We start from the raw sequence: 25,606 nt of genomic DNA, 5'->3' as shown, positions 1-25,606 counted from the left end.
TTTTGTTCCATTTTTGTATAAAAATCTCCTTAAGTATTATCTAAGGAAATGTATCCCTATTTCACTAACAAGTAAGAATCCTTGGCAAGGACATGTTATTAACTATAAAACCAAATGCCTTTATTGAGTGCCGGTGTTGTACACACACATCAGGAGATAGCCAACCAAGGTCCACTTGAAGAATGGGTTCTGGACTTTATAATCCAACTGGGAGGTAGGAGCTCAGAATCATTCCAAGATTTCCACATGAAAGGTTGAAGAAAGTCTTAAATTGGCTGCTCACTATCTCTAGACAATTTGAGAAGATGATGTAGGGATTACTGTCTTCATAATGTTGAATGTTCCTCATTATCAGAATAATTTTGGGGGTCTTTAGGGGGCAGAGTAAAACAGTCAGGATAAGAGTGCCGGGGGCTATTTTTTGACAATAGCACCTTCAGTGTAGTCAGAATTCAGGGAGAGGTAATAATATAGCTAATGATGATAGTAACAGTAACATTTTTATAGAGTTTACTATGTGACCTACTGTGTGAAATGCTTTACAATTATTATCTCATTTTATCCTCACAAACCTGGGAGGTAGGTGCTATTATTATTCCATTTTATAGGTAAGGAAACTGAGTCAAAAAGATTTTTCTAATGACTTTCTCAGAGTCAGACAAATAATAAATATACAGGTCTGACATTCTTTCACCTGTGCCACTTAGCTGCCCCAGACATGTGAGGATTGAGATTATAGTGAAACACTGAGGGAAAGTGGTTGAATAAAAGAAATGGTAACAGGGTAAAGATTATAAAAGTCAGTTGAAGTTTCAGGATTGATCAAACCATTGAATTAATCATTATCAATTAGCAAACTACTTAAAGAGACAAAAGTTGGTGACTCATTGTCTTAAACCAGGATTGTGTGTATTCAGGAAATGAAAATGCCATTTTCTTTGACTCAATCTTGTGACTGAACTCATGCATTATTTCTATTATGTGGAAAATAAATGGGATATGTGTGAACTGTAGTGGGAAATTGCCATGTAAAACATCTAATGAGATAACTGGAAAGAAGTTACGAGTATGAAGCATTAGGTCCATGTTTACCAGCACAGATTAATGAAAGCTTCTGATATCAATGCACTTCCAGTCCAGTATAAAACCTTTTGGCACCTGCCCATTTTTTATCATTATTGTTTGTCTTGATCCAAGCTTCCCAAATTTCTGATTGTAAGATGTACAGAGTCACGAAAACACCCTTTGTATTACTCACTTGTCAAGACTTGTTCCTCTTAAGTGGTAGGGTTTGTGGAATCAAGGGCAATGTAATATATGATGTTAAAGACTCTATGCACTCAAATGTTTTTAGAGAGCCTGTGAAAGGTGAAGCCTTAGATTGGCCTATTTGAGCCTGAATGGCTTAATATAATATTCTGAATATTAACCAGAGAACTATAGGTGCAATTCCTGGCTGTAGAGAGAATATGGCTATAGTAGAATGACAAAAAAGGATGAGAAAAACAAATATTAAAATGGAGCAATGGCAAATTATGGTAATATTTCTTATTTTTGCTTAGAATCACAAATCCCATATGAAACACACCAGGTTATTACTCTGATTTTCAAGTGGGCTGCCTTGAGGAATTAGAAATGGAACAACCCAAAGGCTATCATTTGGGAGAGACTTAATCTTGGGAGTCTGTTTTTCAATATTTGCATAGTACCACCCTCTAAGTTTTTATTTCTTCAAATCTTAAAAAGAAATAAAAAGGAAGAACTACATGGCAAGAGAAAAAGCATTTGATACAGAACATGCTGTGTCACTACTGGTTAAATCAGAAACAATTAGAAACTTTATTTATCTGTGTCAATGATGTGTACCATTTATAAGGAAGAGCATTCTCTTCCTAAATCTGTGCACAATACACACAAAATGAAAGAATCAAACAAACTAAATGAAATAACTTTACACAAATATAACAATAATAATTAATAAGAACCCTGAACAACCAGATTCTAGTATTGATGTTTTCCCTAATGAACAAAAAAGAAGGAAAAAAACACCAAACAAAAAACCCTCAAACCCCAAAACAAAACACTCCACGGCTTTGAAAGTGAAATTGACAAAGATTTCATTATATTTTCTTGTGAAAATCCTCTATGGGTATGTGATCTTTCCCAAAATGGCTAAAAAGGTGTGCAAAGAATCTTTAACTGATTATACAACTCACATATGTGGATTATCATTACTTGACAATTTCAATTTTAGCTTTGTATTTAGGCAGCTGCCTTTGAGTTTACCGCTGATCGTCATGTACCAGGAATACGTCTAACTGATAAGAGGGAGAGAAGGATGCTGGGGATAATGCAGCCTTATCCTGCCCATGAAAAACAGAAACTGAATCATCTTATTACTTTGAATCACTAACATGAATCTCTACTTGCATACACACTTGTCCTACTCTTGATTTAAGTACCTGGCACACAGTAAGTGATTAATTAATGTTTATTAAATGAAAAATTGATTGCCAGATTCAGCAAGGTATAAATGAGGGGTTATTTTAACCTAATGAATCAATTTCATGCTAGGAAAAAAAGAAGAGACCTGAAGTGCTTGAAAAAAATGCTATTAATATTAAAAAAAAAACAACACAAAACTGATTTAGTGTTCCTTTAAATTGGAACATGACTTTTTCCCCCTTTTATCAAATATGGGATCTCAAGGTAGACCTGTCTCTCTGAGTTGTTTTTAACTCTTAAATTACTTTTGTATGTTTTGACAAGATTACTAAAGTGAAAATGAGGAAAAAATGTTTAACAAATATACATCCAGACTTTATCATCTTAATACTTTGAGACTAATGCAAATGGCCAATAATTTCCTAGGCTTAAGGTGTCTTTTTATGAAAAGCTATTCATGATGCATGGCCAAGTCATTCATTCATCATGATATCATTTTCTTCTCTAGGTTCTTTCAAACTAAAAGAACCATGCCATTTAAAGGGTTAAAACCTCTCAACTTCCTACTGTGTTATTTGACTCTTTAGAGATGAAGTACTCATTGAAAGGCTTATTAGTCTTTCTTGCCCCATTGCCTCACCGGAGGTACAAAGTGGTATACATGGTAAGAAAAATGGAACCTGACCTAGCCTTGCAAAAAAAATAAAAACCAAATCCCAAAGAGATTTTGATCCCTTCCCTCAGTATTTCTGCCATCTATGCCAGATAGAAAGAATATGAAATAAAAACTGTTGGGAAAACCATATGCTTTCAAAGCCTAGGCACACCTCACTCATTTGTTGATCTTTATGTTGTCTCTCATCAAAGTAATTTGGTGATTATTATGTGCTTTGGTTCGGAGTTCTGTACAGCCTGACAATCTACACAGATACTTTGAGATTTGTTTGGTGGCTCCCCAACAACAGCTATAACTTCCCTGGTCAATTATTGCTTCTTAGAAATTGATGTGCAGATCCATGAAAGAATAAGCCATTTTTTTCTCTTAACTCCAATAGTCAAATCCAATTACAACATAAAAACAAAAAAACAGGTGAAAAAAAAAACAAAAACAAAAAACCTCTCACTCATGTCTTCAAAATTCGAACAACATTGCTGAATGGAATAACAGTTTTTGTTATACTATACTATATACAGATTTTTTTCTTTTTTTTCTTTTTTTTTCAATCCATGCACAGTGTAAGAAGTATCAGAACAACATTCCCTAACAGGAGTATGAGGAAGAAGCAAATGTTGAGAAAAGGCTGCACTGAGATTGGGTAGGACTTGGGTGTTACCAAAAATAAAACTGACAAGATAGTTCTTACAAGGGCCACAAAGAGACTGCTGAAGGACAGATGGTTTGGATGGAGGTTTATGATATGCAAATGGAAAGAATGGTGTGCTCTTGGAAAGCTATAATGATACTAATCATTATGATTTTGGTGGGAGAAGGACACTGGAGGAGGGAACTAGGGGCACTGGGTGGTGGAAGGGGCTGTGTTAATGCTAGTCAGGCTAAGAAGAGAGGACTAAATTGTCATGATTTTTTCTTTGAGAATCTAAAAAAGTTATCATTATAATTATTGAATAGGAATGAGGAATTAATGTAAGGATGGCAGAGTGCCTCCCATTGGGTGGCTAGGATATCATCTGAACCCAGAATCCTTTACGTGTCCTTTTCCAGTATATACTCACACATTTCTTCCGGGAAACAGATTTGCCTCTGCATAAGTTCTGAAGATAAACATGGTATTTTGTAAGAAAGTAATGAACGCCCCCTCCTGACCCCATTTTCCTCTTCCATACCCCCTCCTTTGCCCAGATGCTTAATTAAAAAAAAGTAATCTGGTTGATTTTAATTGATAACTGAAAGCCCATGTTGCACTTAGATCAGTCATTTTTAAAAACAAAAACCCAAAAAAGTAGTCTATCAATCTCAAGAGTACACCCTTCTAGGTAGAGTTGCAAAGATGGCCCTGCATCCATGCCTCGTTCAACATGATGGCGCCCCTTGGGATAAGAACTTGGTGGCTCTCTTATCTCTGCCCTCGTACAAAGTATGCTCTTGAAACTGGATTCCATCAGCAGGTAAGTGGACTTGACAAGTGTCAGTTTCCTCTGTTCATTATACATACATCTTTATATATATATTTATATATATATAAATTTACTATATCTGATTGTTCTTTTAGAAGCCTTTTATGTGGCAGTAGGCCTCCAGGGAAGAGAAGAAAATGTACAAGAGCCACAGGAGGACAAAAAGTGAGGACGTGAGGATCTTGGCAGTCCGGGGCCCACCCAGCTCACCTCCAATCTCCGGTCTCCGTCGATACAGCAGTACCCCAACATTGATGAAAGCAAAAATAGTGAAGAGGGTGACAGAAAAGGCTAGTGTGCCAGGGGAGACCTCAAATTCTTTTCCGTTGGCTGCGTGGTAGATGGCAGCAATGGACCAGGCGACACCAATCCCCAGAAACACATTCACTGCATTGCTGCCGGTGACATTGCCAATGGATGCATCTGCATATTGGTCCTGTGTGGCCGCCACTTTGCTTGCAAATGTGTCTGAGAAGGAAGAGAAGAAAACCAATAATTCAGAGCAGTACTTCCCAACAATGGCTGTTGTGTTGCAGCTAGCTCTAATCCTGTGCATCTTCTGTCTTAGAAGACTGGTAGGGGTTTGTGAATTGTGATAGGAGTGCAAATTTCTACCAAAATAACCCAATGTTTTCTTTCTTAGAAGAGTGATGAAGGCTAGGTAATGGCAGATTTGAATCCAGAATGTCCCATGTCCAATCCTGGTTCTCTATTCAATAAACTACCTAGCTGTCCCTCAAAGTTCTTTTTTTTCCCTTAGGCAGCATACTATAGAAAGGGAGCTAGATGAGAAGTCAGAAATTATGGATTCAAGGTTGAATGAATTGTGGCATATGTTGGTGATGGAATACTATTGTGCTAAAAGGAATAATGAACTGGAGGAATTCCATGTGAACTGGAATGACCTCCAGGAAGTGATGCAGAGCAAAAGGAGCAGAACCAGGAGAACATTGTGCACAGAGACAGCTACACTGTGGCACAATCGAATGTAATGGACTTCTCTACTAACAGCAATGCAATGATCGAGGACAATTCTGAGGGACTCATGAGAAAGAACACTATCCACATCCAGAAGAACAACTGTGGGAGCAGAAACACAGAAGAAAAACAATTGCTTGATCACATGGGTCGACAGAGATATGTCTGGGGATGTAGATTCTAAATGATCACTCTAGTGCAAATATTAATAATATGGAAATAGGTCTTGATCAATGACACATGTAAAACCTGGTGCAGTTGTTCATTGGCTACAGGAGGGAGGAGGGAGGAGGAGAAGGAAAGAACATGAATCATGTAACCAAGGAAATTAATTTAAATAAATAAATTCAAAAGTTAAAAAAAAGAAAGCATCAATTCAAGTCCACTATGCTCTTGGGCATGTGATTACAAACCTGGGCCACAGTTTTCCTTTATGAAAAACAGAGATAATAATACCTACCTATTTACCTCACTGGGTTGTTGGAATGATCAAATAGGATGAAAGAGGAAACTTAATTTTGGATTATTAAAAAAGTGTAGTGTCATGAAATCCCATTTTACAGATGAAACAATTAGGGCAATAACAGCGATTGCATTCACAGGGCAAGTTAATAGTGTAATTGAAAATAACTAATTATATTTTTACTCAGTGTGTCCATCCTCTTGGAAAAGTTCTACCCAATTTTGTAACTAAATAGAACAGAACTCTTAGATCAAATTCTGAAGGCAGAATATAGCTGCTGTCCTCGACCATTCAAGACCACGGAACTGTACAATCTCTCCATTGAAATGAATCTTGGAGGTTACCTTATCCAAGTCCTTCTTAGAGTTATGAATTCATGTTTCAAATTCTTCAATAAATCATATAATATCAATGGCAACACCCCCCACCTCCTGCAAATATGGAGAATCAAAAACCATCTACATAATGGCACATTCAGAATGTTCCATATTTCCAGGTCTCTGCTAATGCAATGCCAGGTAGATGAACCACCATGGAGGTGACTAGTTTGACTTACAGTATGATTAGGGAGAGAATGTAGCCGTCGTCATATCCTGGCAGCCAAGCATCTAAAACATATGCTGAAGAATATAATAATCTTCCTCATTTAAAAAAAATCTTTCACATTGCCTTGTTACTATTTTCAAATCTCTTAAATCTTCTTCTCAACTCATTAACATTCATTCTGCTCTTTTTGTCTCTTTCAAAGTCAGTGACTTCTGTCATTAAACATCAGAATCCCTATCACCTCAAGGATCAAACGTAAAATCTTCTGACATTCAAAACCCTTCATGATATGCCCTTCCTTACAAAACTCTTTTTTATTTTTATTCCTTTTAATCTTGATTATCTTTGGCATGATTTTATCTTTAGTATTCCTAAACCCATTAATCCCCAATTACCATAGAGTCTAGACAATGGCCTCTTTGCTATCCCTTTAAACATGACATTCCATTCCCAATTCTGGGAATTTGGATTTTCCTTTTGAAATTCAATTTTACTTCATTTTCAGTTCTGAATTCTTTTGCTTCTCTCCTCTGCGGGAATCCATTGAGAAGGCCAAAAGAAAAAATCACAAATGTACATAGTCATGCAAACAAATTCCCATATTAGAAATGTCCAAAAGAAAGAAAAGAGAGAAACAAAGAAAAAGAGAAGAAAATATGTTTCAATTATCTTTCTGGAGGTAGATGGCTTGTTTCATCATGAGACCTTTAGGATTGTGGTTGGTCATGTTGTTCATTTACTAAGTTTTTCAAAGTTAATTACCTTTACATTATTGCTCTTACTGTATGTAGACATTGTTCTGGTTCTGCTCATTCACTTTGCATCAGTTTATATAGATCTCAGGTTTTCCTGAAATCAGCCTCTTCATCATTTTGTACTGCACAATAGTGTCCCACCTATTAAGCTCATATACTATAAATTGTTCAGTAATCCCTCAATTAATGAATAATTCCCTAGATTTCAATTCTTTGTTACCATTAAAAAGAGCTGCTGTTCCATTTTCTTCTTTTATGGGTCCTCTCTCTCTCTCTCTCTCTCTCTCTTTCTCTCTTTCTCTCTCTCATCTCTTTAGAGTATAGACCCTGAAACAATATTTCAGGGCCAAAAAATTGTACAATTTAATAGTTTTGGGGGAAATGTTCCAAATTATTTTCTACAATATTTAGACTTATTTACAGCTCCACTAACCATGTATAAGTATACCTATTTTTCCATAGCCCCTCAATTTCACTGGCTGTCCTCTATGCCTGGAATTCTCTCCCTCCTCATCTTTATCTCCTGGCTTCCCTGGTTTCCTTCAAGTCCCCATAAAATCCCATTTTATACAGAAAACATTCCCAATCCTCTTCAATTCAAGTTCCTTTCCTCTGCTGATTACCTCCAACTTATCCACACATATTTCCCAGTGAATATAAATCCCTTGAAAATAGGGCTGAGCCATTTTGCATCTTTATATCCTCAAGTGCCTGAAACATGTTAGGAAATTAATAACTATTGAAATCTTTGCTGAATCCCTTTTAAGAATGATTACATGTTCTAATTTTACTGATGAGGAAACTGAGACAGTGTAGGAAATATTCAACATTTCTGAGAGTACTCCATCTCTTGTCTATTCCAGGGTATACTTAATTATATACCACTGTCCAAACTGTTAGAGGTGGGTGATTCAGAAGAGATCCTAGTGGACCTTGTGTATGACCAGGTGCAATAAAAAAAATGAAGGCCCTTGGGAGAATCAGATTGAATCAGGGAAATAGCCAATTGTATGCTTCTCTCTGTGATCTAGCTTCCTCATATAGCATGTATGTCCCAGTCCTGAAAGCCTACTTTAGAAATTGGCCTTGTTTTGTTTTCTGCATGCTCCAGACCTTCAAGAACAAAATTTGTCTGCCTTTTTTTGGATTATTTGAGCCAACCCCCATATTGTCTCTGTTACACTGCCTCAAGCTTACTGCCACTGGCCAAGGGTTTGCCTGATGTCTAGCATGAATCAACTGTGCCTCAGGCAGGATATAGCATACATAGCACAAAATATTAAATTCATTCTCTTTGAAACAGGTTTACTATGGAGTCAGAAGAAAGCCTTTCCTCTTATTGTTGTGCAGAGGAGAAGGATGGGGAAGGAATGGAAAAGGGAAAGCAATAAGCCAATCTCTAATCTAGTCCAATGATATTTTCTTTTTGGTGTATTCATTCTCACATAATCAAGGGCACAAATTATACCATTATCATAGAACAATTACTGAAGGCCAAGGAGATGGAACAAAGATACGAGAATCTTAATTGTTTCTCTTCCACTTAATTACTAAAGAACATTAGGAGTTGCAGTACCAGTAGCCTCAGAGAAGTCATCTAATTTTGCTAGCAATTTCAAAGGATAGGAAAGGGAAGAGGGGAACTGTGAGAAGCCTTCATGTTTTGTAATAGGCCAAGACAGGACTGTTAATTCCACCCCTGAAGTATAGCCAGCATCTGGCTCTTTCTCCACTAATTCTATCACCATGGACTGAATGCAGAACTTATTACTATTCACCTGGACCACTATAATAGACTCCCAATCAATCTCCTTCCCTTCTGCCTCATCCTTAAATTCATTCTTTAAGGTTACCAATAAATGTTTAATTGCTAAACCTCCTGGTCTCTCCTCTGGTCTCACTCTTCTTGACCTCCAAAAAGTGCCTGACATTATTGATTAGCAAGTGTGATACCGTTGTTTCCTGATTCTCCTGTTACTTGTCTGATTTTGCTCCTTCTCAGGATCATTATCATTTGTGCTGACTCTAAAACCATGAATGTTTCCAAGGTTCTGACCTGGTCTCAGTTCTTTTCTTTCTCTACATACTCATTGAATGCCTTTGTCAGCATCCGTGTTATCTATGCATATTACTGCAAAATCCAGAAATCTAGCCTTAATCTTTCCCAAGCTTTCCCACTACCATCCTGTAGTGCTAACTGCTTACTGGGCAACTCCAATGAGAAGTCCTACAGACATTTGAGACTTAATCTATCCAAAATGGAACTCATTATTTTTACCCATCCCCAAATCTGTCCCTCATGAAAACTAACTTATTTCTTTAGAAAGCACCACAATTCTTCTAATTATTGAAATATGCATATATGGGGCCAATCTTGACTCTTTTGTCTCTTTCATTCTCATATCTAATTAGTTGTAGTTGCTGTCTTGTCAATTATTAGGACATTGTCTTATTTATTTGTTATTTTCTTCTTGCCTAGCATTGTGCTTTGCCCACAGTTAGTGCAGTAGATAGAACATTGGGCATGGAGTTAGCAAGGCTTGAGTTCAAATGTAGCCTCAGATATTTATTAAATCTGTGACCCTGGGAAAGTCCCTTTTCTGTCTGTCTCAGTTTCTTTAACTGTAAAATGGATAATAGGAAGCATCTAACTCCCAGTGGTGCTATATCAAATGAGATGATATGTGTAAAGCACTTAACACAAATTAAATTCTTAATAAGTGGTAGCTATTATTTTATTAGCATGAGAATTATTATTAATAATAATTGCCTTTGTTTTTCACTCTTGTATGTTTCTTTGTGACCCCATTTGAGGTATTCTTGGCAAAGGTACTGGAGTGGTTTGTCCAGCTCTTTTTACAAATGAGGAAATTGAGGCAAACAGGGCTAACTGTCTTTCTTGTCCTGTGTCACATAGCTAGTACTTACCAAAACCTGGATTTGAATTCAAGTCTTCTGAACCCCAAGCCTGATGCTCTATCCACTGTTGCCCAAGAACACTGATTTTACTATACTAGTAAATGCAATTTAAAACTGCAGAATCCATGAAGGTTGAGAATTAGAAAATTAGAAAAGCAACATCACTACCTCAGTGTCTCAGATTGACAGTCAGGGAAAATCAATTTTGTATTCTTGGAGACTAGGATGCATCCTTACTGCATGTACCCTTCCTTCTTTTTCTAGTAAAGGTGATGGAACACACATTGAATTCTTTGGAACTGAGCTACTCATAGTATCATAAGTGGGCCTGAGTAACTCTTAGGAAACCTCAGTTTGAATAGGGCATTCCTATCTTTAGGTTCATAAGAATGCTGACCTTCTTGTCCTTCCCTCCTTGCAAGTCCCTAACATTTGGCAGTCTTTCTAACTTGCTTCACACCTTGTTCCCCTGAATGAAGCACTCCCTTAGCTTGTTTGCATTGGGAAATGTTATTCATCTGAGTTGTATGGTTGGCAATTTGTAAATCTTCAGCTCAAACACTGCCTTGAAAAAGTGGAAACACATGCAAATCAAAATCCAGGTCCCAGATTTGCCAAAGGGTTTCAGTGTTTTTTTTTCTTTCAATCACAGAACACTGAAAATGCTGAAAATGATTTGAAGTCACTCCTTTGTAGCTCAAGGTATAGAATAATAGTGTATGGACCATATGTTCAGCTAGACTAAGCCAGTAAAGAATAAACCCACCCTACACAGATAACCAGAAGAGTAGTCTTTTGTCCCACTAAGTAGATGGAACTAATAACCTTTCCATAGACAGAATCTTAGAGTAATTGTTTTCAGGGCTTAGGGAAGAATAGATTCTGTTTTAGAATTTTCAGTACTAGTTCAAAAGATATAAAATATGCACAAACATGTATTTTGGCCTGGACTTATGACCTCATATTTTGGGGAGCTCTTTGAGTGGGAATTCCCTTTATCAATTTGGATTTCCTTCTTGCCTGCAAGTGATAGTTTTGAAGAGTTGCTTAGGGACATTATAAAATGGATAGTCTCCCAAGGCTTTTATTTGAGAGGAAATACTAGTTATAGGTGTCACAGAGAAAACTTGAATTTAGGTCTTTCTAAATCCAAGACCAACCTTTTCTCCACTTTGTCAGACCTCCTCTTTTTCTTTCTCTCCTGTTCTACATGCCTCCTTTTCTCTCTCCTTCCTAGGGTCTCTGTCCAATTGTCTGTGGCTCTCTGTGTATACCCTTAAGTGTATAATATGCAAAGTGTTTGTTGTCAGTGTAACATAACTCATTTTCAAATGTTAGGACAAATTATAACATCTGAGATTATTTAAAAGACATTAGCATTCTCCTTTTACTTCACTGCTACATACTTGTAACTTTCAGTAACAGCAAAGGATGCTGTTTGGGGAACAGTGCTATCAGAAGTAAAGTACCTAAGCCAGGAATCCTAAAAAATCATTCCAGTCCTAATTCTTGCCTCAGAATACTATACTGTATTAAGAATATAATTTATCTTTGAGCAGTTTTAGCTTGTCCAAGAAAAGTGAAACACTGAACTCAGTTGTATCTGGTATGGGTAGATAAGCTATATGATCCTCAGAGTAGCATCCACTTTTTTGGGCTTGATTTACTTAGGTTATCTAGAATAGCCTTTAATATAATTTTTCATATCTATAAAATGGATAGTTCCCAGTTGTCTTTTAGTCAATCATCCAGTGTTCAGACAATCTGGAGCAAGTTTTTAAGTTTTTAATTCCATACTAGTTATTTCTTTTCTTTCCTTTCTCTTCCAACTATTATTCCTTCCTTCCTTCTTTCCTTCCTTCTTTTCTTCTTTCTTTCAATCCTTCCTTCCTTCCTTCCTTCCTTCCTTCCTTCCTTCCTTCCTTCCTTCCTTCCTTCCTTCCTTCCTTCCTTCCTTCCTTCCTTCCTTCCTTCCTTTCTTCCTTCCTTCCTTCCTTTCTTCCTTCCTTCCTTCCTTCCCTCTTTGTCACTATCTCTCTTTCCTTCCTCCTTTTTTCTTTCCTTTCCCTAACATCTAATATTTTTCAGGTGTAAAAATAATAATGTCAAGTTATAAAAATAGATGGGAAAACTAAGCCAATACAGGTTCAAAGCTGTGCAGATACTTTTGATAGATGTAATCAAAAGTATCTTCAGTGATGAAGTGAAGTGGAGCTCAAATGTGGACTTCCCTTCAGGACCAGGTGCAAGGACACTAAAGAGACTCTTATTATAAAAAAATAAAATATTTATTGAACTATATAAGGATAACAAGGATTTCTAATTCTAAGGGATTCTAAATCCACCCAAATAAATTCCCTGGTTCCAGTAAGGAATTGCTTCTCCTGTGTTTCACAGGCTACACTAATCCTCCCTGATCTGACTAACTCAAATTTATACTATTCTAAATAAAACTACCATTATTATCCTTATTATTCTTAACTTTGCCTTACAGTTTTAAAATAACAAAGGCTAGCTGGTTGAGTCTCAATAAGAGTCACATAAGGACTCTGAGTCTGAGTCTCCAACCTAAAGATCATATATTTCTTTGCTCTTCTTAAATATAAACCAATTTGTGAAGACAAAAATAGATAGTCAATAGTGTTTCCCAAGTTAGAAAAAGAAAACACTGAGCTCCTTCAGGTCTTTCCCTTAGAGAGAGAGAGGTAAAGATATTACCTCCTCCAGCCCTGAGAGAGTCCCTGAGAGTGTGTCTCTGCCAACTGCCAACTGCCAACTGCCAGAGAGAATAACTGACAGAAAAATAGTTATAACTATCAACATATTAAATTAACACACTCTTTCAGCTCTCTTCATTCTCCAATTCTTTCTCAAGCCAGTCACTCTACTTTTTATCTCTAAACTAATAAAACAATACTTATTTTCTAATATCATCCTCATACAGGGTAGTCATTAGGTAGTTCATGCTCTTGAATTGGCAACATGAATGAATTTAGCCTAAGTTAAATATAATTGAAGAAGATAAATATGAAATGAATCAAATGATACAGTGCAAAGCCACTTATAAATAACTTTTAGACTTCCTGATGTTGAGGTTATTATTGGTCCTCCATTTTCTCTCTTTGGCATGGTTGATCCACTGTTAACTCGAGAACAATCCATAAAATATGCTTAGAAATATTGTGGGGATAAATGAGCCAAGTATTCTAAGAAGAAAGCTCAACACATGGAAATCAAAATTACCACTTTTTTCCAGGGCTTCTATGAGAATCAGTATCTATTAGAATACTCTGATATATATGGATATATCAGGGATTAAAAATTTTAGGAGAACTTTGAAGATTCTCTTATTTTAGGGTCTTTTTAACCTTAAAAGTACTATATAGCAAAACATTTTTTAAAGTTAAAACAAATCAGATAATATTCTTAAAGAATTTCAGAGCACCTTGGGATATATTTGTATATAACCATGAATGAGAAACATCAGGTTAAAGAAAAGATTTGTCAGGTCAGCATTTTTATTAAAACCCTTCCCTTCCATCTTAGAATCAATACCCTGTATTTGGTCCGAAGGAAGAAGGGTGGTAAGGGCTAGGCAATAGGGATTAAGTGACTCAGCTGGGGTCACATAGCTAGGAAGTATATGAGGTCACATTTGAACCCAGAACCTCCTGTCTCTAGGTCTGGCTCTCATTCTCCTGAACCAGCTAGCTTCCCCACAGGCCTGCTTTTATGTGAAAGGGTTTGCTGAATCTATTTTCCTGTCTGTGTGACTCTTGGCAACTTACTTAACCTCTCCATGCTTCTAGTCAACTCTGAAATAATATGTTATAGAGGAGGAATCAAAATGAACTGGTAAAAAGAGTTTTCACATTCAGGAATTTTGTATTCCAATGAATCAGTTTCAGTTCTCCTTCCTCAGTCATAAAATCAGAGATATTTGTAATGGGAAGGAACTTTAGAGAGTCCATCCCCCTCATCAACACGCATCACTAGTTCATACATGAAGGTGGACTTTAGTCACTAAAACATATTTATTAAGCACATACTACGTGCCAGATACTGTTCTAACTATTTGAGGACACAAAGAATGTTAAAAAACAAAACAAAACAAAACAAACAAAAAAAAAACAAGGTCCCTCTTCCAAGGAACACACAGTATAATTACAAAGACAACATGCACACAATGATTTATAGATAAGATAGCTACAGCATTATAGCATCCAGGGAATTACTGTGGCTAAAGTGATGAATAAATCAGGGGAGTACATAGCAGGGGGAAATAGATCAAGGATCAAGAGGAAACAAGGCCAAATACCAAACCACAAAAACTGATCCCCAAGAGAGTGGGGAAAAGGGAGTTGATTGCATTAATTATTTTGGAAGACTGAGTCTAGGGAGACAGAGATGTATAGAGGTCAAAGGATGGCTGGCTGGGAGAGAACACTGTGGATGATACTGAAGTGAGGGAAAGATAAGAAATAAAAAGAGTATAAAGAATAATCATTAGTCGAAGGGCAAATTCTGTGGTAAAACAGTTCCGGGGGAAGGAAACACTTAAAATAATAACTGACTGGAGACATAAAATTAATTGGTTTTGTCTTGACTTCATCAATGTGTAGCATCATAGATGTGAAGCTACAATAGAAGGGCTCTCTAGTCCAACTCCTTTGGGAAACTGAGGTTTAGGGAGACTAGTCCAAGGTCAGATGTGGGATTGGACTGACTCCAGAGGCAGCACTCTTTTTATTGAGCCATGTTGCAGGGTATCAGCAAAAGTGCACTTGGCAATTGAATACAGTTTCTATGGCTCTAGAAAAGTCTATAAAGTGGATTCAGAGGGAAAACAGGTTTTTTAGTTTTTATTTTCTTATAGACTGAATGCCCAGACATGAAGAACCCAGCAAATTCAAACTTGATGAATACACCAGCAAAAATGCACACATATATTTTAAAGTGACTCAGTACTCAGCTTGCACATTAAAAAAATCAAATTAAAAGAGAAAATGATTAAAGTTCACTCTTCAGGGAAGATATGGCAAGAAGAAAATGAGTACAAGCCAAGGATGATATCAGTCTAGTTTTCCAAACGGAAATTGGATGCTTGCTTTGAAATTGGAACAACTCTGCTCCACTGCTAAATACAACCAGCATGGAGTCATTATTTAGCAAGGTCATCACACATGCCAAGGTCCAGCTCTACTATTCTACTTCCTTGTCCAAATGCAGGATAATTCACTTCCAACTGCTCAAGTGCTAATTCCCTAATTCTATTTGGTGCTAACGACAGTATTTCATATCAGCATAGTGCTTTACTTCCCAAGAGTCCTAGCTACTTTTTCAAGAAGGATCTTCTCCATTTTCTTCTTTCTTGCTTATAAAACTCTATGGAGGATCTCTTTAGGGTTTTTCTCATTCCTTGGGCTGAATTTTCTTCCTCACATTTTGCTCTTTCCAGGACAACTCTCTCCTCTCTCCTTTCAGGGACTCTTTTGAACTTTAGACTGATAAAATCAGTATCCTAGTCATAATAAAGAGACAGCATGGGATAGAGGAGAGGGCATGAGATTTGGAGTCTCAGAAAGATAGATTTAAATCCCAATTTGGATCCTTTGGGGAAAAAAATCACTTTATCTCTTTGTGCCTCAGTTTCCTCATCCATTAAACATGAGGAACTAGATTCATTTCCTCCAAGTTCTTCAACCTCTGTGTCTATATTATGGATTCCCCATAAAGTTATTGTGACTGGTATTTCAAAGTAAAAACTGCAGGACATAGCAATGTTGCAGTGTTAGTCATGAAATGTGAAAACATTCAGAGGAAGGAACCCAGGGCATTACTGTGTTCATTTCCTATAGAGAATTTATAAAAAGACATGGATAAAAATGACACAGGATAAAGAGACAAAACCTGAACATGTAGGTGGTGGAAAGTGTCCAGAATGACAAAATCACAGATCTATTAACTTCCCAAGAGATAAGTTATTCAGATGATATTTATCAATTGTTTGATAGAAATTCTGAATTTTTCATCTCTTATCTTCTGAATTCTAGTTCCTTAACACCAATGGCCTTTTGAACAATGTAGAACTATGCCCAAAGTGATATAAAACTGGACACACTCTTTGATCCAGGAATGCAGCTCCTAGGCCTATACCCCAAAGAGATTAAAGAAAAAGAACTATATGTGCAAAAATATTTATAGCAGCTGTTCCCAGTCTCAAATACACCGTGCCCCAAAGAGAGCTCATTCTATTTCCTCCTAAACTCATATTTTTTATTACTGTCAAGAGAACTACAACCTTCCAAGTTAGCCAGATTTAAAACTTAGATGTCACACTTTATTCTCATTCATCCCCCATGTATTTTGTAAGTACTCCCCACCCCATAACTTCTTTCATATATAATGCTTGCTCTCCTCTCACACACTTTCTACCTTGGTTCAAGGTTTTCATCACTTCTACCCTGGATCCCTGCAATATTCTTTCTTTCTTTCTTTCTTTCTTTCTTTCTTTCTTTCTTTCTTTCTTTCTTTCTTTCTTTCTTTCTTTCTTTCTTTCTTTCTTTCTTTCTTGCTTTCTTTCTTTCTTTCTTTCTTTCTTTCTTTCTTTCTTTCTTTCTTTCTTTCTTTCTTTCTTTCTTTCTTTCTTTCTTTCTTGCTTTCTTTCTTTCTTTCTTTCTTTCTTGCTTTCTTGCTTTCTTGCTTTCTTTCTCTCTCTCTCTCTTTCTTTTTCTTTCTTTCTTTCTTTCTTTCTTTCTTTCTTTCTTTCTTTCTTTCTTTCTTTCTTTCTTTCTTTCTTTCTTTCTTTCTTTCTTTCTTTCTTTCTTTCTTTCTTTCTCTCTCTCTCTCTCTCTCTTTCTTTCTCTCTCTCTCTCTCTCTCTCTCTCTCTCTCTCTCTTTCTTTCTTTCTTTTTTATAAATCTTTACTTTAACAACTTTTTAGTTGTTACTAAGATAGAATGACAAGAGCTAGGCATCCAAGGCTAAGTACTTGCCTAGGGTCATACAGCTAGGAATCAATAGTTTTCTAATTACACTCCCTGCCTCAAGTCTCACTCTAATTCATCCTCCTCCAAGTTGCCAAAGTGATTTCCTTTCTAAAGCATAGGTTTGACCATGTCACTCCATACTCACTAAATTCAAGAGGCTCCCTATTAATGCTAGGATAAAATACAAATAACTCTTTTATCAAAAGGACCCTTCTTCTATTTCCAGTCATATACTATTCCTCTCCAAACACTCTGGAGTCCAGCTATACCAGCGTCCTTGTTCTTCTTCACATGGGATGCTCAATTTTGTCCCCATTTTGGCTTTGTACCCTCGATGCCTGCAATGTTCTTCCTAACCTCTACCTCTTACACTCATTGGCTTCCTTTAAGACTCAGCTCACATGCAACCCTCTAGAGGAAGCAATTTCCAAGTTGCTTAAGCCTTCCCCTACTCTGTGTGTATATTGTATGTACAAATATATATATATATATATATATATATATATATATATATATATATATATATATATATATATATATAGGTTACATCTACACCTGTTTGTGTTGTCTCTTCCATTTGAATTAAGATCCTTTAGGGTAGGGATTGTTATTTTGTTATTGCTTTTTTTCTATATATCCCCAGCACATAGCACAATGTCCAGCACATAGAAAGGGCTTAATAAATGCTTGTTGAATGGTTAAATTTATTTGCAATTTTGTCATTTTTCCCATTACAAATGGAGGACCAAGTTGCTTAATTAAAAAAAAAATTCTCACTTTCTGTTTTAGAATTGATATTGAGGATTGATTCCAAAGTAAAAGAGAAGTTATGGCAAGGTAATGGGGGTTATGTGACTTGCCCAGGGTCACACAGAGTTGAACCCAGGCCCTGGGTTCTCTAACCACTGGGCCACCTACCTGCTTCTTAAGCTGCTGAATTTTAACAGATCACTCATCTGGGTCTTATGATAATGCTGGTGGTGACTTCAGTTTTCTTTCCAAAGCTCAGTTAAAGAAACTTAGAACAAGAGATGTTTTCTGGTGATCTCAGTTACTAGTGCTTCCTCTTTAAAATATCTGACTTTCTTTTTAACTTATTTTTTATATGCTTATATGTATCAATATTGTTCCCTTTTCTGGAAGGAAGATGTGTTCTTTAAGAGTAAAGATTATTTCATCTTTGTTTTGGTATCCTTGCCAGAACAATGTCTGATACATTGTTGTTTTGTCATGTCTAACTCTGGGTGAGCCTCTTTGGAGTTTACTTGGGGAAAAAACAAACAAACTGCCATTTCCTTCTCCATCTCATATTACAGGTAAAGAACTGAGGCAAAGAGGCCCACCCAACTAGAAAGTGTCTGAGGTCATATTTGAACTCAGGCCTTCTTGACTTCAGGTCTGATACTCTCTCGTCTCTGCCACCTATCTATCCTGTCTCATGCATAATAGGTACTCAGTGCTTCTTAAATTATATGAATTTATTATTTATATTAATTATATTATTGTATTATATTAATTATATATTATATTTTATATATTATATTATAATTATAATATATATAATTTATAATATAAATAAATAATGCTCAGTGATTCTTAATTTTTTTCTTCTCAAATAAAAATGAACTAATTCAAATTACTCTGAGAATGGTGAGAAAGTATTTTATGTATTAAAAAATTTGGACTCAAGAGTCAGAAGCTTTGTATTTGAATCTGACTTTTAATGTAAACCAATCAAACTGTTTCCTCACCCATAAAATGGAATAATACTCTCTGCATTATCTAACCTACTTGGCTTCCAGTGTTTTTAAAACTATAAATTTGAGCAACATGTAACTAGAGGTGACTACATATAGCTAGAAAAAAAAAACTATGAAAGATGTATGCAAGGCATTTGGAAAATTGTTATTATTTTATAGAAAATAATGTAACTTGAAGAACAAATAAAGGAAACTCCCAATTATTGTGTCTGGAGCTTATCATGGGGCTTAATCATAACAATGATAGCTAACATTCATATAACTCTTTAATGTTTGCAAAGCACTTTACAAATATTATCTCTTTTGATCGTTACAACAATCCTGTCAGGAAGCTGCTATTATCATCTAAAGTTTACATATGGGGAAACTGAGGCAGAGAGAAGTTAAGTGACTTGCCCAGAGTCACTCAGTAAAGTATCTGATACAGAATTTCGGCTCAGGTCTTCCTGACACCATCCTCTGTGCTTCCTTAAATGCTTGTCTTCTCTTATTTAGACTCAAGTCCCTAATACACAGTACATTATTGTCATAGAGCAATGGTGGCATCTCAAAAATACATTTTTGGGGCATCTAGGTAGCTCAGTGGACCAAGAGCCTAGGCTTACAGATGGGAGGTCCTGGGTTCAAATTTGACCTCAGGTACTTCCTAGCTAAGTGAGCCTAGACAAGTCAGTTAACCCCAATTGACTAGCCCTTGCCACTTTCCTGCCTTGGAGCCAATATATAATATTGATTTTAAGAAAGAAGGTAAAAGATTTGTAAAAAAAAAAAGATCATCTTTGCTAACAGGTACCGTTTACTCATATTTCAGCTGGATTCGTTAAATATAATCTCAACTTTAACAGTATTTTTTCTTATATTTTTAATAGTTAGAGGAATAGGAAGCCTGTTAAAATTCAAAAGGAAAATGTTTGTGGCAAAATACTCATTGAAGCAGTTCTGCAATGAGAAAGGGCTAAAGCACAAAGTCATGTAGAATCATACAGTCTCCAAGGCAGAGGGGGCTTTGGAGAGCATTAAATCTGCTCATTTGACACAAGAAGAAACTGAGGCTAAAGGAGAGAAGGAAAGAAAGGAAATGGGAAATGAAAAAGCATTTATTAAGTACCTTTTATGTGCCAGGAACTGTGCTAAGCACTTTACAAATATTAGCTCATTTGAGATAATTTTTCTTCAATCCAAAGCATGTTACAATGGAAGAATGGTCTCTTCTGGCTTAACATTTAGGCAGTAATAGTCACTGTAGTTTGAGAGAATCAGTAAAGCAGAATTACTTATGCAAGTATATTCTCCCTCTCCTACCTGACCTCAAACTCCCATTGTAGCATCACATTTTGGGGTTACATAAAAGTGACAGTATAGGCTCTAAAAAGCCACAAGAAATCCTGGAAGGGGCCGGGGGGGGGGGGCAGAAGGAGAAAAAATTCCATAGGATTAGGATAAGTCCACTTTGACTTAGTTTATTGGGTTTCTGAAAAAAAAAACAAACTGAGACTCTAGTGTTGGATGAGTCAAATGGGTAGATATAAGAAGAACAGATCACACCAGTAATGAACCCTGGGTAGCTTGAGGGTAGTAGAGGATTCTGACCCAGAGAGGGCAAATATGATAGATGAAATGGCATACAAAAGAGCACTAAAAAGCATGTGTGTGTGTAATATATATATATATATATATATACTTATATATATATATACATACATATGTACATATACATACATCTAGATATAAAATTAATCATTCCCTCTGAGGAATTAAATAATATAATGGAGATGAAAGCAAAATATAAAAAAATCAATGACAGATGATAATAAATTTCATTGTGCTGATTTTTACTTTTATATTTACATTCTATTTTATTTAACTCAGCTGATGAAATAGCTTTGAGGGTTCAACTTATCCAGGTAAATAGTTTATCCAAGCTTATTAATAATATTCTTTCCCTAAAGATATAGTCTTGGAAGAATATGTAATACTCAAGTCATTCATTATTTGTATTTTGGCTCTCATGAGGATGAGCAATTTGTAATATAAAGACCAGAAAATATGGTTTAGCTCTAAGTTACTAAGAAAATGTATTGTAGCCTATTAGAAAATTAGCAGAAAACGGTGAACTTTCCTTTAGTAAGGGAAAACAATGCCATTTTTCACCCATTCTGCACTTTGCATTTTCACTGCCAGGTATATAAAAAGAATGGCTGAACTCTGAAGTTGAGGTATAGCTGAAGTATAGTGGAAACGTTTTACTAACTGACTTTTCTGAGTTCTTGTGTTGGCGAATTATTAAAAACATGAGCCAGTTTTCTTGGAGGAAATGATATAGAAGGAGTAGTGTGTTCCCATGAATGCCACTAGGGATATTGGTAACAAAATTCCCATTTTATGCAAAATTTCACTCCACTTTCTAGTAATGATCTGGTTTGAGTCCTTGGGTTTTTCGTTACCCTTGGCACTCAGCAATCTAGGTTCCATTCTTGGGGCAGGAGGTAGAGATACTGCATCCTGTCCTTAAGTACGTGGAACATAGGTGAACACTTACGTATTTATATATAGGGTTTCCAGGGCATGTAAAGGTACCATTTCTCCACTAATAACACCCCTCACATGTCATAACTAAAAATCAAACTTCTTTTGATTAAGGGATTTTCCTTTGGCAAGATGCAAATATCCATGGGAATGGTGGGATTATGCAATGGTTCAGTTGTTTCCTACTCTTCATGACTCCATGGATCATGCCATTCACAGGGTTTTCTTGGCAAAGATACTGGATTTAGTTGCCATTTCCTTCTCTCAGGCAAATGGAGGTTCAGTCACTTGCCCAGCAACACACACCTCAGTAAATTTTTGAGTCCAGATTCAAACTCAGCTCTTCCTAATTCCAGAATCAATGCCTTATTCACTGAGTCACCTAGCTGGGTTAGATAGTAAGTCATTATTAGTCAATGAATGATTCATGTGAATTAGCTTGTCAGATCCTTTCCAATATAAGAATTCAATGAACAGATTTTGCTGGTACAGAAATTACATACACACACAAACATACTGAATGTGGTGGAATGTCTAGGGAAGATAAACTTTGGTAGTGGGTAGCTGTGTTGGCTGAGTATTCCCTTTGTAGGCTGTAAGCTCTTTGTGGGTAGACAGGAACCATGAGGGGGAGAATAATAAACACCAATTTTCTTCATTTCACCATTTTGCCTATTTCTAGGTTTAATCATGGAACGAAATCTTTGCAGAATGAGAACTTCTTAGGATTTGAACTCAAGCCCAGCACTATTTCCTTTGTGCCATATTGTCTCTAATGCTCATGCTATATTCACTCCCAGGAGAAAGTAAACTTATTGAGCAGCGACTTTGTAGTCACTGTTTTTGTATTCTTATTTTGCATTCTTATTGCTTATGTAGCATTCATAGTGAACATTTAATAATCGTTTGGTGAATTGAAATGAATTGAGTCTTTTTCCAGGGGTACTGGTAGATATTTATCAGTTGTCAAAATAGTCCTCAAGCAAATGCATCTGTTTTCCATAAGTTCCCTCACTATAAAAATACAGTAGATATGGAATAAGCTTGATTACAATACAGGGACAACCAGAAACCTCTAGTAAGGTGGAAGTTTTATTCATTACCAAAACATTTTTGCTAAAGTCTTGGTCACAACCAGATGCCTTCATGGTGTTTGCTGTCTGACTTTGCTAACTGACCGTCACAAACTCTACCTGAAGCAGCCCATGCCAGCTTAAATAAGTCTTTTGATCAGTTGTTGCTACCAAACAACCTAAAACATCCTACTTCTGTGTTTCCCCTGAACCTGGATGAGACTTCCCATTCTCCAACCCCCAAGGGCTCCCTAAACTACTCCTCATAGTCTTTAAGGTAAATTAAATTAAATTAAATTTTTAAAAAGCCCCCTTAAGACATGAGCACCATCATACTCAGAATTTTGGCCACTCTGATATATATTTTCCATTATATCCCTTCTAATAAATAATCTTTGCTTTTGACTCAACTAGGAATAAAAAAATCCTTACCCCCTTTTTGTTTCATGGACCCCTTCAGAAATCTAGTGAAGTCTATGAACTCCTCAGAATAATGATTTTTAAAAACATAAAACAAAAATTCAGGGGATTATCAAGGAAACCAATTATATTGAAATAATATTATCTGAATGACTAAAAAAGAGTTCATGGTTCTCTGTCAAAGAAGTTCTTGACTCTCTGGTCAAGAGTGGTGTTCTCGATACCATTTTGGGATCCATTAAGATATATATATAGCTTTCAGGGGTGAGGAGATATAATGTATCTTAGTCAGATTGAATCAGGAATACTGTATTTAGTTCTTAGAGTCACCGTTTGAGAATGACACTATTGAGCTAGAGAGTGTTCAGAGGAAGAAAGCTAGAATAGTGAATGGCCTTCAATCCAGGTCATCTAAAAAATTGCTGAAAGTACTCAGAAGAAGAGTGAACTTCGGGGATATAATAGCAGCAGTCTTGACCAGAGGCTTTTTCATTTTTGTCTTTGTATCCTTAGCATCTAGAACCTCAATACCTTAATAAATACGTAATAAGTACTTAATAAATGCTTATTGGTGGATTCAAAGAGTTAAAGATGATTGTTGATTAATTCTAGTACTTTAAAAAGATGGTCATGTAGAAGAGGAGTCAGTCTTAGAGAATCTGAGCTGGAGCTTTAGAACTGAAAGGTACCTTAAAAGCCAAGCTGCTCATTTTACAGATAAAGAAAATGAAGCCATTAGAGATTAAATAATTTACTCATGGTTACACAAATAGTATACATCTGAGGCAGGACTGAAACTCATGTCTTCTTACTTTAATCTTATACCCACTGGGATACCTAGTAGCTACTGTAGATATATTCTATTTGGCCCTAGAGAGAAGAAACAAAAATGAAAATAAAAGGCAGTTGAAAAAGAAGCAAATTTAAGCTTTATGTGCAGAAAAAGAAAAACAAACAATAATTAGAAAGATTCAAGAGTAGAATGGATTGCCTCATGAGATGATAAGAACTGGAAATTGAAGAGATGCCCATCAAATGGTGAATGGCTAAACAAATTGTTGCATAGGATTGTGATGGAACCCTATTGTGCCTTAAGAAATGATGAGAAAGTTAATTTTTTAAATGGAAAAATTTGCATAAAATTATGAAATAGTAAAATGAACAGAACCAGGAGAATATCATATACAGCCACAGAAATAATGTTTGAAGAATGACTTGTGTATGTCCACCTTCAGAGAAAAATGATAAATAGAAATAAGCAAGATGTTGTTTTACATACACAGTTTTCTTTTTGTCATATAATGGCTTCCCTAATGGGGGGTTGAGGAGAAAGAGGTACCTGTGTAGTTTAATGTAACAAACAAACAAATGAATAGTTTTAATAAAAAAGAGGGGTTAGTAACTTCTCATTGGAGGACTTCAAGCAGAGGTTTACTAGACACTTTTGGAAAAAAGAACTTATAGGTTGCAAAATTTCCAAAGGGAAAAACTAGGTATTTGGAAAGCAAATTCCTTTCAAGGTGAAATCAATCAAAGCAGAAAGAAATTTCAAATTTGAGTTCAATAAGTTACCTGAAAATGCTTCAGGCTTGCTCATCTTAAATGAACTAGGTACACTCAGTAAATTCCTGAGTGTTTTTCAGTCCAGATGATGGATAAAAAAAAAAAAGCTTTTATGTCATTTAAAGAAAAAAAAAGATTCTTTTGAAATAATGTGTCTATCTTTCCTTTGCATTATCTCTTTCCTTTTAAATAGTTCTGCTTTTGAAAGCTTCTTTTGACTCTAATGGCTCTCTCTTTCCTTTCTAAGGGTGAGGTGGGAGGAATCTAGACAGAATGTCAGTTCTAGTTGGGGCCAGGGAAGCTAGGTAAAGTCCCATTGAAAAGCCAGTCCAGCTCACACAATAGATTCTTACTATGATGGACCCTCATCATTGACGTCATGACACACACAATGACATGTTTCAGGCAGTCCCAGCTCCAGAAGAAAGGAACTGAACACAGTGTTTATGAATGTTCAATGAACACAACTGGAGAAGTGATATTTTCTGGTGCTAGAGAAAGGTGATTGCTTCCAGTGTACTTAAAAACAATCAAAAGGAAAACTTAGCCCTAGCCCTAATGTGCTCCTTGGGGGAGATAAGACTGGCTGCTGGAGAATTCTTGGACTACCATGAATACTTCACCTGTCCGTTTTTCTTTAAGCTGCCATGAAAAGTTAATCATTTAGTTAAATATTTATGAGTCCTCAGGAGATGGCATAGCTAGGACATATTTTCTTGAACATAAATGTGGTTGGCAACCTGGGAAACGTAACTGCTCAAAGGACTAAGCACACCAGTGGAATTAGGTACATGAGAGGGCAAAGATCAATCCCTTTTCATTTCATTTGGGCACATAGACATGAACAGGATGCTCATTATAAAATGGTCCCTGAGGGCAGGGCCAGGATTTACATTATTGTCACTTTCATTTGACCTGGACCAGTTTTAAAAATAAGTACATCTATATACTGTATTATTAGCTAATCCTCCATATTAAAGAAGAGTTTGGTATTATCCTCCAGGAAAATGAGACTACCAATGAAGAGAGCTAT

The 25,606-nt window shown here is 36.2% G+C and overlaps 1 protein-coding gene across 7 annotated transcripts in view; it reads right to left on the bottom strand.

Moving 5' to 3' along the window:
• Nucleotides 1-1,815: 1,815 nt before the first annotated feature.
• The window catches only part of SLC8A1 (solute carrier family 8 member A1), a 504,419-nt gene continuing 480,628 nt past the window's right edge, over nucleotides 1,816-25,606 (bottom strand). For all 7 annotated transcript variants that reach the window (XM_007476984.3, XM_056825409.1, XM_056825477.1 and 4 more), the window contains one exon: nucleotides 1,816-5,049. In XM_007476984.3, the coding sequence (XP_007477046.1) occupies nucleotides 4,673-5,049 (377 nt within the window). In that variant the 3' untranslated portion in view covers nucleotides 1,816-4,672. The remainder of the gene's footprint in view (nucleotides 5,050-25,606) is intronic.

This window comes from Monodelphis domestica, chromosome 1, assembly GCF_027887165.1.
Source record: "Monodelphis domestica isolate mMonDom1 chromosome 1, mMonDom1.pri, whole genome shotgun sequence".
Lineage (NCBI taxonomy): Eukaryota > Metazoa > Chordata > Mammalia > Didelphimorphia > Didelphidae > Monodelphis > Monodelphis domestica.
This window is presented reverse-complemented; position numbering and strand designations above follow the sequence as displayed.